General features: G+C 44.8%; 1 protein-coding gene across 1 annotated transcript in view; it reads right to left on the bottom strand.

The window, feature by feature from the left end:
- Window positions 1–6841, bottom strand: part of gabrb3 (gamma-aminobutyric acid type A receptor subunit beta3) — a 334484-nt gene extending 327643 nt beyond the window's left edge. The window contains exons 1-3 of the mRNA XM_055636511.1: window positions 5854–6841; window positions 5609–5700; window positions 5413–5480 (exon numbers count right to left, since the gene is read on the bottom strand). Of these exons, the coding sequence (XP_055492486.1) occupies window positions 5413–5480; window positions 5609–5700; window positions 5854–5936 (243 nt within the window). The 5' untranslated portion in view covers window positions 5937–6841. The remainder of the gene's footprint in view (window positions 1–5412; window positions 5481–5608; window positions 5701–5853) is intronic.
- Between the last annotated feature and the right edge of the window lie 10783 nt (window positions 6842–17624).

The following is a 17624-nucleotide window of genomic DNA, read 5'->3' as shown; positions in this document are numbered from 1 at the left end:
AAAGATGCAATTACCACCATGGACTCAACGGACAGTAAAAACAGAGACAAAGACCAGCAAAGCAGATGGTCTGGAAGGAAGAAGGTTTCCAGATATCCAAGCCAATGTACTGGATCAGGGAGGGGTGAATGAAAGGAGGTGAATGGTTGACGGCAACGGATGCAGTAGAATAAGGGAGTGAAGATGGAATATGGAAACTAATGCAATTCTGTATATAGCAAGTTTAAAGATATGATAGAGCTGGAGATGGTACAGAGGGTTCACCAGAACGTTGCCTGCCATGGAGCGTTCTCGTTATGAGGAGAGACTGGGGAGGGACCTATTTTCAATGGACTTAGGAGGGGAAATGATTGAGGTATACGAAATTAGAAGAGGAATAGATAGGGTGGACTGCAGGAAATCCTTGCCCTCTCAAAGATATAGAAAGCTATAGTACATTGATTTACAGTAAAGGATAAGAGATTCTGTGAGGATATATCATATGATGGAGGCCATTTTCACCTAGAGAGGGGTGAGTACCTACAAAACATTGCATGTGTCAGTGCTCTCAGCAGAGTTGCTGACACATTTAAGAAATGTCTAGACAAGCACTTGCATTGCCTAAAAATAGAAGTGCTGAAATAAATTAGTATTACAGCATGAATATAGAGGGCTGAATGGCCTGTTTCTATGTTGATTGTAAATGCTATCAGCTATATACTCAAAAAAAGAGAATTGTAAAGAGTGCGGCAAGCCCAATAAACACAAGTGCATTAAAGTATTTAATTACGCAAAACTTAGAGCTGAGAAATGCAATTTGCACCAATTGATCTGTGGTCTGGTTCTTGAGCCAATAAATGGACAATAAGGAAAGAGCTGACTTGCCCAATGACTATTTGTTTTTGTTTTTTTGCAGTGGTGGAAAACCCATCAGTACAAAAGTGAAAAATAAGATAATGGAGACAATTATTGAACTTAAGGAAGACAAGTCCTTGGAACCAGTTGAATTTCCACCTCAAGGCTTCAAAAGAAATATGGGAGGAGACAACAGTAGATAGCCATAGTGTGCAGGAAGGAACTGCAGATGCTGGTTTACGCCAAAGCTGGACCCAAAAAGCTGGAGTAACTTAGCGGGACAGGCAGTATCAGGCAGCACGCACACCCCCATCCACATTAATGGGACGGAGGTGGAACGTGTTTCTAGCTTCAGGTTCCTGGTAGTCAACATCTCCGATGACCTCTCTTGGACCCACAATACCTCAACTCTGGTCAAGAAGGCTCACCAGAGTCTCTTCTTCCTGAGGAGACTGAAGAAGGTCCATCTGTCTCCTCAGATCCTGGTGAACTTCTACCGCTGCACCATCGAGAGCATCCTTACCAACTGTATCACAGTATGGTATGGGAACTGCTCTGTCTCCGACCGGAAAGCACTGCAGAGGGTGGTGAAAATTGCCCAACGCATCACCGGTTCCTCGCTCCCCTCCATTGAGTCCGTCCAAAGCAAGCGTTGTCTGCGAAGGACGCTCAGCATCGCCAAGGACTGCTCTCACCCCAACCACAGTCTGTTTATCCTCCTACCATCTGGGAGGCACTACAGGTCTCTCCGTTGCCGGACCAGCAGGTCCAGGAACAGCTTCTTCCCTGCGGCTGTCACACTACTCAACACTGTACCTCGGTGACTGCCAATCACCCCCCCGGACACTCCTCCCACAGGAAAAACACTATGACTGTATGCATGTAAATAGATTTATTTATTGAAATCATATTCTATGTCGCTCTTCTAGAGAGATGCTAACTGCATTTTGTTGTCTCTGTACTGTACACTGACAATGACAATTAAAGTTGAATCTGAATCTGAAACTGAAGAAGAGCATCTCATATTTCGCTTGGGCAGCTTACAACCTAGCAGCATGAATATTGATTTCTCTAACTTCAAGTAACACTCTCTCCATCCCTCTCTCTCTCTCAGTCCCTCCCCCACCCTAGTTCTCTGACTAGCTTCAATGTCCTCCTGATTAAATATTACTGAATGTATGCCTCGTTGTCACCTTCCCCTCAGCTAACAATGTACCATTCTACATTTCCTCGATCGTCGTCCTCTTTGATCTGTGTTTTCACACCTTGCCCTTCCACATAGAAACATAGAAAATAGGTGCAGGAGTAGGCCATTCGGCCCTTTGAGCCTGCACCGCTATTCAATATGATCCATGGCTGATCATCCAACTCAGTATCCTGTACCTGCCTTCTCTCCATACCCCCTGATCCCCTTAGCCACAAGGGCCACATCTAACTTCCTCTTAAATATAGCCAATGAACTGGCCTCAACTACTTTCTGTGGCAGAGAATTCCACAGATTCACCACTCTCTGTGTGAAAAAAAAAAATTCTCATCTCGGTGACTTCCCCCTTATCCTTAAACTGTGACCCCTTGTTCTGGACTCCCCCAACATTGGGAACAATCTTCTTGCATCTAGCCTGTCCAACCCCTTAAGAATTTTGTAAGTATCTTCAGTATATTCCATATCTCTCTGTCTCTCTCTCCTCTAACTCTCAGTCTGAAGAAGGGTCTCGATCCAAAACATCACGCATTCCTTCTCTCCAGAGATGCTGCCTTGGCCGCCGAGTTACTCCGGCATTTTGTGTCTATCTTCATAGTAGACAGCTAGAAATGGCTAGGAATCAGTGGGAGTGCAGATGCATGGACACTGGATGAGAGCAGGACTGGGCTCTGTGTTAAAGAACTGCAAAGAGTTGAGAATACTACTATTAAGTTGCAAACAAATGACAGCTTGGTATGAGTTTTAGATGAGAAAACATTCCTGTGAACACAATTGAACACAATCCTAATCAAGGCATCAGAGCCTCTTTAGAACAAGATGGAAACAGCAAATTGAGAGGTAATAATTTGAATGATGGCCACCAGACAAAAAAGCCACCAATCCTTCCAGGTCATAGATTCACTTGCATTCTCTCCAACGTTGTCTACTACATCTGCTGCCCACAACAAGGCCTCCTCAACACCAGTGAGACGAAGCTACCATTTTGCAGTGTTTAAAATCATGAGAGGAATAGATCGGGTAGATGCACAGAGTCTTTTGCCCAGAGTAGGAGAATCGAGGACCAGAGGGCATAGGATCGAGATGAAGGGGAAAAGATTTAGTGGCAATCTGAGGGGTAACTTTTTCACACAAAGGGTGGTGGGAGTTCATAACAAGAGGATTTCAGTATAGGAGTAAAGAGGTTCTTCTGCAGTTGTATAGGGCTCTGGTGAGACCACATCTGGAGTATTGTGTACAGTTTTGGTCTCCTGATTTGAGGAAAGACATCCTTGTAATTGAGGCAATGCAGCGTAGGTTCACGAGATTGATCCCTGGGATGGCGGGACTGTCATATGAGGAAAGATTGAAAAGACTAGGCTTGTATTCACTGGAGTTTAGAAGGATGAGGGGTTTTCTTATAGAAACATATACAATTATAAAAGGACTGGACAAGCTAGATGCAGGAAAAATGTTCCCGATGTTGGGCGAGTCCAGAAACAGGGGCCACAGTCTTAGAATAAAGGGGAGGTAATTTAAGACTGAGGTGAGAAAAAACTTTTTCACCCAGAGAGTTGTGAGTTTATGGAATTCCCTGCCACAGAGGGCAGTGGAGGCCAGGTCACTGGATGGATTTAAGAGAGAGTTAGATAGAGCTCTAGGGGCTAGTGGAGTCAAGGGATATGGGGAGAAGTCAGGCACGGGTTATTGATAGGGGACGATCAGCCTTGATCACAATGAATGGCGGTGCAGGCTCGAAGGGCCGAATGGCCTCCTCCTGCACCTATTTTCTATGTTTCTAACCCGGCTCCCTCCTTGCCTGTCCCTATCTTACACCCACCACCCACTGTGTCCCTCTCCAGCATTTGTTGCCCTCCCTGGCCCCCTCCCTCTCCTCACCTACCTGCCCCTGCTTCACCCCTCAATCTCACTCAACTGGCTATCTGTCTTCCACACTCACAGTCCCAATACAGGATATCAACCCAAAGTGTCGACTGTCCCTTGTCCCCCACAGATGCTGCTTGACCCTCTGAGTTCCTCCAGCCATCCTGTTTGTTTTGCTCTAGGTTATATCACCTGCTGTATCCTGTCTCTCAATTATTTCAGAACCTGCGTTTAATGTGCCTCAAAACACAAAGTGCTGAAGAAACTCATGGAGTCAGGAAGCATCTGGGTAGATGCTGGCTCTTTGGGTCAGCGCCCTTCTTCAAACTGATTAGCGGGAGGGGGGGGGGGGGGGGTGGAGAGGTGACACTGACAATGAGAGGTGGGTGGAGGACAAAGCCTGGTGAGTGATAGGTGGATACAGGAGGGGGGGGGGGCGTTGTTGATGCCAGGGTTGGAGTAAGTGGTGAAAGCTAGCATTTAAAGAGGTCAAAGGGGTGTCAGATGAAGGGCAGTCAGATGTAAATAGGTGGAAGAGTGCAGAGGAGGGTGGAGGGGAGGGGAGGGGGGGTGGAGGGGAGGGGGAGGAAGGAGGGAAGAGGCGAGGAAAAATCGATCATCTGGATAACATTACAGTAATGGCTTGATGCTACTATAACACCAACACGAATTAGGTAACAAAAAAAAAACCCTATTAAATCTACACTTTCTAGGAACCAACACTTTATTACGGAATCCCAAGGAACACCTTCCATTTGCCATTAACACCTCGCAAATGAACCAGTACTTTCACGAATTCGAGGCGGGGTGGGGGGTTCACAAATTAATGGGCGCGTGTAATGAATGAATGCATGAATGAATGAATGAATGAATGCATGTATAGCTCCCGGTGCATCGGCCCATCCAGATAGATTGCATTAAACCAGTCTAAAAATATTTTTTTTTGACAGTCACAGGCACGTGATGAGATTATGTGATTCCTGCAGTCCATTTCCCAACAAGACCAGTTCGCAGTGCAGATGGAAGTCCGCGTTCAAAACTCGCAACCCGCGATCAATCCCCATTCCCTACCAACACCGGGAGATCGGATGCGCACATCTCGCGTCCCCTCCGGTTTGCCGAGGGACGGGGGTGGCTTAAAAATATAGATAACAGCGGCAGACAGTCTCCGCGCACTCTGATGTATATTGCCAGTAGATGACACCAATGCCGGGGTCTCCGGTCTGATTGTACGCGGCATACATAGTGCAAGGGGAGGAGATGGGGGAATCCGATTCGACCACGCCGCACCAACTGCATGGATGAGCCCCAACACCAAAGAAGACACACACACACACATACACTCGATACCGCAGCATGGTACACTAGAAACACCACTTGGTTTCCCCTCCGGCCGCATCAGTTCAAAAGCGATACTTTTAACACCTTGTGAATATCCATCTTGACATATCCCATCAACATGGAAAACGTGCGTTATAACAGACGTCAAAATAAAGGACTAATAATCCACTCACCATATTAACTTCAGACACTTGGTCGATACTGGCGACGTCGATATTCATCCCAACGCTGACTGGTGGTCCTTGGGCACAAATGAGGAGAAGAATATATATATCTATATATACATTGTTGTCAAAAGTTCAATTCAGCACACCGCACAGATGTTTTGTAATGGGCCGTTTTTGACTTGGGGGACCAAAGATGCCTTACCTCCAAAATCGGGTCTCAGGCGAATGTCGTATCCCCTGAGCATGTTGTCCACCGTCTCCTTGACAAACGACATGTTTCCGGGTTCATTTACGCTGGGGTCGAAAGCCAAGCACACACAAGGGGGTGGGGGGGAGGGAGAGAGAAAGAGAAAGAGAAAATGGAAAAAAGAATAAGTCATTCACAATTGACATTCCGCCCATTGACGTGAGCTGCCGCCTCCATCCACCGCGTTTGGATCGCCTTACCTCTGAGCACAGCAAACTACCGCCACCAACACCACCGGCGCTGAGAAAATACCAAAGTAACGTCTTCCCGGGTATGTCCACATTCCTTGGTTGTTGGGCGAAAAACTAGTTCGTGGGGTCAAAATGGCAAATGCACGGCGGAATACGAGGCTCCCTTCAAAGTCCAAAGCATCGGGTGAGACTGCAGAGCAAATTGAGCAACATGGCTCATAAATGATTAGAAGAATTTAAAAAAAAAAGGTTGTTTTCGTTTCGTCTCGATGCTGTGGTTATTTTGTGAGTGTGTGTGTGTATTTCTGCACAAGACGCTGTTAATTCTTGCGAATAAAATCTAATGATCCTTCTCGGATGGATGCATCTTTCCACACAGTACTATTGAAAGGCTCGCACGAGAGTCTTATTTTTTTTCCTCTCTCTTCAATTAATTTTCTTTCTCTTCGTTCACTTGAAGTCGAAATTCAGGTCTTCGCTCAATCCCATATTCAGATGCAGTTTCGTCGCTTTTTTGATACACACACACACATGCACACACACATACAAACACACACACACACACATGCACATGCACGCACAGGAGAGACTGCCGTTGATAGTCCTCAAGAAAAATAGATTTCAGAAAACTGCCTCGGCGCTAAAGCAATGGAAACCGCCGCACGGTGAGAATACATCCAATTCGTTGCCATCGTACATTGGTGCTCCCCCCGACGGGCCAATCCTCCCGTTCACATCTCACGCACCGAGAAGGTGCCTCTTGATACAAGGCTGGGCGAGAAAGGTGGTGTCGCCGCACGCGAGATGCTTGGAGTTTGTAGAAATCGGGCTTGCTCGGCAAGGAGGAAATATGAAGAGGACGCGGCGAAGCATGTGATTAAAATACTCCCCGATTCAGCCCCGCTATGATTGCAGCGACGCGCAGACTGACGGGCGATTCAACCAGCCAGCATCCGGAGCAGTCGACAGTGGCATCACACAGGAGGGAATGGGAAAAACCTGAGCACCGGGGATAATCAAGGCGAGGGGGAGGGGGAAGGGGAGGGAGGGACTGGTGCGCTGCTTTGATGTGGCCAGAGGGTCACTGGGTGTTAAGGGAGCAGTGCATCACCGGGGCTCCAGTGAGCTCCACGCAAATGCGAAGGACATGAATGATGTTAGAAGGAGCAAGGAATCTCACTGTGGATACGGGAGGAGGGAGGAGGGGAGAGGGGAGAGGGGAGATCTCTAATAGGGGCGATAGTCCTTGCAACGCCAAGGTTTGTCGGAGAGAAGGGGGGACCGAGCTATTTCAAGAAACCAAGATATTACAAACGTTACAAGACTTTACAAGACGGCCATTCAGCTGCAGATTGCAGCCCCGGAACTGTAACTGAGCATTTTTTTTAACACAATGTGGCACGTCTCAAATGCATTCTCTCCGGCCATGGAAGTGTTCTGCTCTCCAATTAATACGGATTCACAAAGTTTAAGAGAGGCGGATTTAGAAGCTCCGCTTGCAATCTGGGAGTCCCCGGTGGAATCTTGCATCCAACGGGCGGAGAGGGTAAATGGTACCTAAAGAATGTTATTCAAGAAAGAACGAGGCCACGGTTAGACCGCGGGGGGCCGATAGCTGGAGATGCCGTCCAGCAGGAGATTTTTAAATTGGTGCAGAGAGGGTCACAGTGAATGGGGAGATGAGAGTGAGGGGGACTTCACCTGAAAAGGCAAAGGCTAATATTAACCAGGATGTCCAGCGCGGCGGCTCAACTGACAAGAGGGCAGCCTGACTATTCTATTCCAGGCCACATACCATGTGGATCTCTGTTGAAAAGATGGACATCTTCAATTTTTATTTCAATCTATTTGTGGATAGACAAAGAGGGCGAGTCTTTCAAAACGGACGGCTAAAGATATGCAGGGTATCTCGGGTTGTATAAAGGGATTTCAATACTAGTACTCCAAAATAGATGGCTAGATTTAATAGAGCCACACAGTACACGGGGTGGGACAATGATTAATTCGAGGGGGAAGGGGGGTGGGGGTAGGAAGGAAGGAACGGCAGATGATGGTTTACATCGAAGATAGACGCATAAATGCTGGAGTAACTAAGCGGGCTTGGCAGCATCTCTGGAGAGAAAGAATGGGAGACGCTTCAGGTCGAGACTTCTAGGAATATGCTGAGCATGCGAGAGAGAGAGAGAGAGAGAGAGAGTTAGAATTGGCCTTGTATTGTGCCTTCCGTTTATCTCAACCTGAGCCTTAGCAATATCTCAAATTAAAGATATAGACACAACAAGCCGGAGTAACTCAGCGGGACAGGCAGCATCTCTGGTGAGAAGGAACGGGTGACGTTTCGGGTCGAGACCCTTCTTCAGACTCGACCCGAATCGTCGCCCATTCCTTCGCTCCAGAGATGCTGCCTGTCCCGCTGAGTAACTCCAGCTTTCTGTGTCTATCTTCGGTTTAAACCAGCATCTGCAGTTCCTTCCAACTAAATATCTCAAATTGGTGCCCACAATAGATTCTTACTCTTGTCCAAACCGCCCATGAATCCTGACCCAAAATGTTGACTTTTTGATTTAATAGTTGCTGACTGACCCACCGAGCTATGTCTTTTTGGTTTCAAAATCTCTGCATTTATTTTCACCGTCCCATCTGTTCCCCTTGGGATATCAACATGACCAGGTTTCTAAACAAAATATGTCCCTATATATCAAAACGTAATAACAATTAATGCAAAGAGCCAAATGCTGGTGGAACTGAGCGAGTTTAGGCAGCATCTCGGGAGGGAATGGACAGGCGATGATTCGGGTCGGATCCCTTCTTCCGACTAGAGCGACCCGACCCAAAACATCGTCTGTTCATTCCCTCTCCCGGTGCTATTTGACCCCTCTCAGTCACTCTGACACTCTGAGCTTTGCTAAAGATTCCAGCATCCGCAGTTTCATATGTCTTTATAAAAAGGAAAAGAGGAGGAGCTTCTTCAGTCAGAGGGTGGAGGATCTGGGGAATTCATTGCCACAGAAAGTTGTGGAGGCGTCAGTGGATATTTTTTTAAGGCAGAGATAGGTAGATTCTTGATTGGTACAGGTGTCGGGCAATGCAGAGAAGGCAGGAGAATGGGGTTAAGAGGGAAAGATAGATCAGCCATGATTGAATGGCGGAGTAGACTCGATGGGCCAAATGGCATCATTCTGCTCCTATCACTGATGGACTTATGAACTACACAAATTAAAGATCATATAACATTAAAATATGGGATATAATGCATTTGTGTTTAAGAAGGAACTGCAGATGCTGGAAAATCGAAGGTAGACAAAAGTGCTGGAGAAACTCAGCGGGTGCAGCAGCATCTATGGAGCGAAGGAAATAGGCGACGTTTCGGCCCGAAACCCTTCTTCAGACTATAATGCATTTCTTCTACCGACAAAAATGACAATTGGATAATGGTATCCAACTGCATTCATTCTTATTTATTCAGTTCTTTGATAACATTAAAAGTAAACGTATTACGATGCAACTCCAGAGGAAAGTCTACAAATTGGAATGATCAAGATCCATTCAAAACAGCGATGGCCACTGCTGGAAAGACCTAAACACGATTCATGAAGGACAGTTCACAATATTGCGCTAGCACCACGCAATAAATACCAAACACCTACATTTGTGTATTAAATATTTCGAGTTGCACCCACACATTTGTCATGCTGGAAGGGGATATCAAAGCATTTGCTTTCTCCATACCTTAAATGAGCTTTAATTTCCATTCTTAAGTAACTGTCTTTTGATTCAGCGGTGTAATGAGATAAGTGTGTGTTTAATTTTGAATAGAATTGAAAATGTTAATTCAAGTTATTTGTTTGGATGATCTAAGTAGTGATATGTGCTTATTCTGCCAGAGTTACACAGTACGGTTCTGACACTATGACCTCCAAACCTGACCAATTCCACACCCATTCGCCTTGTGCTATTATGGTCTTGTTGCCTGGTATGACTGTTAGTTTGTTGTATAATGAATTATTTGTTGTGTTATTGCATTAAAGAGCATATAAAGCTGCAGCAAGAATCTCATTATTTTGTGCCCAATGGATGGCATACAGGAACTCAGTTTCGATGCTGACCACGTCTGTACGGAGCCTGTCTGTACGGAGTTTGTACGTTCTCCCTGTGACCTGCATGGGTTTTCTCCGAGGCCTTCGGTTTCTTCCCATATTCCTAAGGCGTACAGGTTAAATTTGCTTGGTGTAAATGTAAATTTGTCCCTAATGTGTGAAGGGTAGTGTTAACGTGCGGGGATCGCTGGTCGGTGCAGACTCGGCGGGCCGAAGGGCCTGTTTCCGTGCTGTATCTTTAAACGAAACTAAACTAAACCAAACAACGCATACGACAATTAAACTCTCTTGACTTTTGTATTCTTCCATAGTCCTGGTTTTCTAGGAGATAACTTTTGAAAAATTGCTAAATGAATAAAATTACCATGTTTTTATAGACAAGGACCAGCTTTTAAAATCATTTCATCTCTATATCCATGTCTCAAAGATTTTATATGAAGGAGATGCTGTAAGGCCCAATTTATCAATGTCATGAGAAGGCAAAACAAAACTCAATCTTCTTATGCAGTAAGTCCAATCTGGTGAATGATTAACAAACCAAGAATCACTGATGCAATGTTTTTGATCCCATGGCAATGGGCAGCGTTGCTTCTGTCATGATTCATACGTTAATGACCTTCATCGAGAAGTACTTAAAGCACGGAAAGAAGGAGCATGTTCATGATATTGTGTTTCAAACTTGAATAATGCGCAGAGTATAATCAAAAGATATTTCAGATTTTTTTTCCCCCGGAATTTGTAATCATTGGTTGGTTGGGCTCAACAGTAATCGCAGATAGAAAGGGTTTTCAGTCGCTTTGCAAAACTTCATTCCTCAAGCCCACAGATATCTCTTTGGTGTATCTCACCTTTGAAATGTGCTCTTGACATCCAATGAATATTCCATGGTACAGACTGCAGTTCTACCTTATCGTGGAGCACGGTGGCTTATAAAACAAGAAATATAAAACCAGATGCAAGAAATAAAAATTTCTATGGAATCCTTAATACCAGTGGGGAAAATATTTTAAACAATGGCACTGTGCTTAATCATACAGACATAAGCTAAATACAAATCAAAGTCAGTATTTTACTGTAAATGTCCGCAATTTCCTAGACTTTGTATTCATGTTCAACATAATTCTTGAACCAACAAGGCAATGTTATGTAATTATCTCTCCTAACGCAATCTTTTGCAATGTATTTGTTTACACGGCATTACAATTACAACTCTGAATATAGACAGCAGTGCATTAGTTCAAGGGAGGAAAATCAAACATTTGAAACAAAGATCTTTCAACTAAAATTAATTCAACAATGAAATGAAAGTGTAAGAATCCCCCCAGAAGTCTTTCTCAAATTTCCTCTATACATAATATACTCAATAAATTGTAGGTTGATATTTGTGGCGCTACGACTGTTTAACGATGGGTTAGGATAAGTGTAAGACAGGATGCGAGTGTTTAGCATTTCTTTGAGTGGATTAATCATCTGTGATTTCCTTTTTTTAGTAGCTATTGGTCGTATAGGTGATGAGAGCAGATATTGAGGGGGGTTGTCATGTTCAAAGGGGAATGCCAGAACTGTCTGTTGAGCCATCCCGAGGTGTTGTGGGCCTAACTCAATGAAACACCAGTGAAGGAAAGTGCCCACTTGATAACCCCAATTATATACTTGCATCGACACAATCAGTTTTTATGCTCTTGTTAACATGTTGACAGTTTATTATTGCATATGGAGTTTGTTATTGTACTTAGCATAAGTGTGTATAAGCAGTATCTATATTACTAAATCTCTGATCTTGACCGCTTTTAGCCGACTGTGCTGTGATTTCCGAGAGAACGCCGCCACCTACGGCCGTCATTTTTGGCCACCTCGCTCAGAGCCTCCTCCGCCGTATGAGTGCGGAGGATTTTTTCCGTCGATGAAAAATGAGAGAGATATTAATGTTTTTACAAAATTTCTTATTCTCTCTGCTGCCCCCACTGGCGGCAGGGGGAGGGAGTATAAAACCAGGAAGTGTCGTGCCTCACTCAGTTTCTACCAGACCCAGGAAGTGAGAGGGTCTGGCAGAGACTGAGCTGCGAATAACACTGAACGCACGTCTATTCCACGGTGAGTCCCCTCGGTATGGCTGTAAAGCAGCTGCAGCCATTTTTTTTAAAGTTTTTGTTCACAAAATGAATTTTGGGTGTCGGGTGTCTGCAGCCCAATTGTTCGTCGCCTTTTTTTTAACAAGTTTGTGTTCACAAAATGAAAATTTTGGTTGTCGGGTGGCTGCAGCCCAATTGTTTGCCTTGGCTGGCTTTTAAAATCGTTGAAACAGTTGGATGCCTGCCTAAGCATCCATACGGCCCACAATGTCTACACTAGCCCTCTGGAAACCAGTACCTTCAGCCCGCAACACCCATACTAGTGCAACAGACAGCAGACCCCCCCCCCCCCCCCCCCCCCCCACTGGCGCGTAGAATTGAAATTGGTGGAGAGGTGGAATATTGCGTTGGTAACCAGCCCTCCCGTGTGATGCTGGGACTTAGTCTAGTAGATACTAATACTCAGCCCTGCTGAGTGCCCTCCATCCCCCCTGGACTGTCTCCCTCATATGGTCACGTCGCAGTTTATTTATTCATTTTTTTGACATCGGTTGGAAGCTGCATACCAAATCTCGTTGCACTGAAGTGCAATGACAATAAAATATATTATTATTATTATTATTATTATTATTATTATTATTATTATTATTATTATTATTATTATTATTATTATTATTATTCTGGCTTTGTTTCAGTTTTAGTTTATTGTCATGTGTACCGAGGTACAGTGAAAAACGTTTGTTGAGGACTAACCAGTCAGTGGAAAGACGTTACATGACTACAATCGAACCATTCACAGTTTACAACAGAAATTGTGCATGATAAGGGAATAAAGTTTAGTGCTTTGTAAACCCAGAAGATTTAAGATAGTCCGAGCGTCACCAATAGGAACATAGATACATAGAAACATAGAAAATAGGTGCAGGAGTAGGTCATTCGGCCCTTCGAGCCAGCACGGCTATTCATTGTGATCATGGCTGATCATCCCCTATCAATACACCGTGCCTGCCTTCTCCCCATATCTCTTGACTCCACTAGCCCCTAGAGCTCTATCTAACTCTCTCTTAAATCCATCCAGTGACTTGGCCTCCACTGCCCTCTGTCCTCCACTGCCCTCTCCATAAATTCACAACTCTCTGGGTGAAAAAGTTTTTCTCACCTCAGTCTTAAATGACCTCCCCTTTATTTTCTCACCTCAGTCTTAAATGACCTCCCCTTCATTTTCTCACCTCAGTCTTAAATGACCTCCCCTTTATTTTAAAGGTTAAGCTAGATAGTAGTTCAGGACTACTCTCCAGTTGCGGCAGGATAGAATGTACAAACTCCGTACAGACAAGCACCCATAGTCAGGTTCAAACCCGGGTCTCTGGCGTTGTAAGGCAGTTGCTTTACCACTGCGCCACTGTGCCGCCCCTAAAATTTGGACTTTGTTTTCTTGGTCGACAGCTTATCCTGGTGTTATAGCATGTACTTTGTGTTTTAATAGTAATTTACCACATATAGTAAATGATAGAAACTCTTATATGTTGAATATTGTCTCATTAACAAGTTAAGCTATGACTGAATGCTTTACCTAATCTCTGTGCCATCATCATGAATAAAGTGGACCCTACAGCATAGTTGTGATGTATAGCTGTTGACAGGTCTTGTCCCATTTAAGGTCACCACTGAGACATTCTCCATGGGGAGGTAGTCAAAATAGGCCACTGTAGGATCGATGAGATCTTAATTGCTGCAGTTGTTGGCAGTTCTTTACATTTACAACTACATGCTTCACTTTCGTATTCAAGGGCCAGTTTATCACCTAGTCAAGAAAACCAGTTTAAAAAAAAAAGATCTATACACATACATATGCATGTATTTGTTCAAGTGTCATATAATGTATTAGCCGTCACTAAATTGTACACAGTTTCATCACTGATTAGAATACTACAGATTTGGGTTTTCTGATATTTGATTAGATTATATTAGATTCCTTTTATTGTCATTCAGACCTTTCGGTCTGAACGAAATTTTGTTTCCCTGCAGTCATACATATAATAAAAAATGACAAAAACACACAATCAACACAAATTTAACATCCACCACAGTGAGTTCACCAAACACCTCCTCACTGTGATGGAAGGCAAAGTCTTAAAGTCTCTGTCTCTTCCCTCTTTGTTCTCCCTCGGCGCTGAGGCGATCCAGGCTCCAGATGTTGTGGCCCCACCGGGTGATGGTAAATCCCGCGGCTCAACCGTGCTCCGTGAACGGGCCGGTTCAAATTCCGCGGGTGGTCGCTGCTGCCGCCACGGATCCGGGGCCGAGTCGGGTCTCCGTTGCCGCTGCCGCGGAAAATTTGACCGCACCATTTTAGATGACACAATGTAAATGGTGCCTTCTGTTAATGAAGTATTAATCTGCCTCTCAGCTTGGTTTAAATATATCCTATGTGTAGGAAGGAACTGCTGGTGCTGGATTCAACCGAAAATAGACACAAATAAGCTGGAGTGACTCAGCGGGTCAAACAGCATTTCTGGAGAAAAAGAATAGGTGACATTTCGCGTCGAGACCCTTCTTCAGACTGAGTCAGGAGAGAGGGAAACAAGAGATATAGACAATGAGATAGGGAGATATAGAACTAATGAATGAAAGATATGCAAAAATGTAACAATGAAAAAGGAAACAGGCCATTGTTAGCGTTCAAGAAGGAACTGCAGATGCTGGAAAATTGAAGGTACACAAAAATGCTGGAGAAACTCAGCGGGTGCAGCAGCGAAGCGAAGGAAATAGGTGACGTTTCTGGCCGAAACCCTTCTTCAGACTGATGGGGGGTGGGGGGGGAGAAGGAAGGAAAAAGGGAGGAGGGGGAGCCCGAGGGCGGGGGGATGGAAGGAGATAGCTCGAGGGTTAAGGAAGGGGAGGAGACAGCAAGGGCTAGCAAAATTGGGAGAATTCAATATTCATGCCCGCCGGACGCAGGCTACCCAGGCGGAATATGAGGTGTCGTTCCTCCAATTTCCGGTGTTGCTCACTCTGGCAATGGAGGAGACCCAGGACAGAGAGGTCAGATTGGGAATAGGAGGGGGAGTTGAAGTGCTGAGCCACAGGGAGTTCAGGTAGGTTCTTGCGGACTTTGCAGGCCCTTGTTAGCTGTGGGCGAGGTGAAAACGAGTTACAATGAGGCTCAACAAGATGACTTTGAAGATATGACAACGGCTTGGGTGGGGGAGGAACGGGGAGAGTGGGAATGCAAGGGTTATGAAGGTAGAGAAATCAATATACCAATATATCCTTAGTCATTTATCGAGGAGAGCTATTGATGATATCCTTCCAATACTCATCCCTTAATCAACTCGAATGATAAGCAGATTATCTGATTGTCATCAATAATCCATTTAACCCCTTGACATTGTTCCATCATTCATTGAGATCAGGGCAGATTCATTCCCTTTGCCGTGTGATTAATTTCACTTGATATCCCTTAACTGCTTGGATTAATAGAGATCTTTCAGGACAAGATTTAGAACTAACAAGCCACCTCGCACCAGTACAGATTTTCGAATTGCTAATACCTTTTTCCAGTGGATGTGTTTGCTTAATTTATTCCTTAAAGACCGAGCTTGAATGTTTGGATAATGGCCCCTGCTCCTAGACTCTTCAAACAATGGAAATGGTTTCTAGTAATTCACTTTAATATCCTACAAAATGTAATCATATCATCATTTGGTGCTCTAAATTGCAAGAAATACAACTCTAGCTTGTGTATTCATAGAATCGCAGAGACTTACAAAGTGGAAACAGGCCCACACCAGCCAACGTCCCATCTACATTAGTCCCACCTGCTTGCATTTGGCCCACATCCCTCTAAATCTGTCTCATCCATGTACATGTCAAAATGTTAAATGTTGCGATAGTACCTGCCTCGACTATCTCCTCCGGCAGCTTGTTCCATACACCTACCACCCTTTTGAGTGAAAAAGTTACCCCTCAGTTTCCTAATAAATCTTTCCTCCCTCACCGTAACCCTATGTCCTCTGGTTCTTGATTCCCCAACTCTGGGCTGCAGAATATGTGGGTCTAGCCGATCTATTCCTCATATGATTTCTCTCTTTATGAAAACTGCGGAGCATCTTGGACAATACAGCTCACCCCCTCCATGACACACAGGTCCACCGGAGGAGCACCTTCAGCAACAGACTGGTTCCACCGAGATGCAGCACAGACCACTACATGAGATCCTTCTGCAGGTGCTGAGATGAAGAGCTGCAGGTGAGAAAAGGACCAGGACCACCCAGGGTGTTGTTTGTTGTTTGTTGCGCTTCTCATGGTAATCATAGAAAAACATAGAAATTAGGTGCAGGAGTAGGCCATTCGGCCCTTCGAGCCTGCACCGCCATTCAATATGATCATGGCTGATCATCCAACTCAGTATCCCGTACCTGCCTTCTCTCCATACCCCCTGATCCCCTTAGCCACAAGGGCCACATCTAACTCCCTCTTAAATATAGCCAATGAACTGGCCTCAACTACCCTCTGTGGCAGAGAGTTCCAGAGATTCACCACTCTGTGTGTGAAAAAAGTTCTTCTCATCTCGGTTTTAAAGGATCCCCCCTTATCCTTAAGCTGTGACCCCTTGTCCTGGACTTCCCCAACATCGGGAGCAATCTTCCTGCATCTAGCCTGTCCAACCCCTTATTCAGGACCTGTGTATCTTTTTTCCCATTTGTTATCTAGTTTAGAGAAACAGCATGGAAACAGGCCCACTGCGTCCGCGCCGACCTGCGATCTCTATCCTACGCACTCGGGACAATTGACAATTTTATTTTACCAAAGCCAATTAACCTACAAACCAGTGTGTCTTTGGAGTGTGGGAAGAAAATAGAGCGCCAAATAAATCCCACACAGGTCATGGGGAGAACGTACAAACTCCGCACAGACAGCACCCGTAGTCAGGATTGAACCCAGGTCCCTGGCGCTGTACCTCTCTACCGCTGCGCCACCATGCCACTCCGCATACATGTGCAATATCATTTCATTTTATTTCAAATTTCCTCACGAACGATACAGAAAAAGGCCATTCTCATATTTATTTTCCTTCAACTCATTCTCTCTCCCACTCATACCTACTAGCACTTCCCTGATTTAGCACCACACGCCTCAGAGTGATTTACAGCAGTCAATTAACCAACACATCTTTGGGAATGAGAGCATACCGGAGCACCCAGGAAATCCTACATAGCCACAGAGAGAACATGCCAGCTCCACATAGATAGCACTTGAGGTCTGAATCGAAGAAAGGTCATTGGAGGCAGTAGCCCTTACGCGCATCATTATATTATCTGTGCTTCTCTTATGGTTTAGGTCACCTTGATTTTCTTTGTGAAGAAGAACTCTCGCCTGTTTGGTGTACAAAATAGTTGTGCATCACCAATTCCACTTTGGACGGCTTTCACTGACATCCTTTCATTTTGCCTATTCATAGATTAGTCAAATTTAACTTGGACAGTCTACGTTTCCTCATTATCACATCTAAATCTGGAATCTTAGTCACAGCTTGATGCTTCTCCTTGAGCAAACACTGCATTGAACTCCATCACTATTGGATAAATAATAATGCAGTGTTAAGCTT

Source organism: Leucoraja erinacea, chromosome 6 (genome assembly GCF_028641065.1).
Source record: "Leucoraja erinacea ecotype New England chromosome 6, Leri_hhj_1, whole genome shotgun sequence".
NCBI lineage: Eukaryota > Metazoa > Chordata > Chondrichthyes > Rajiformes > Rajidae > Leucoraja > Leucoraja erinaceus.
This window is presented reverse-complemented; position numbering and strand designations above follow the sequence as displayed.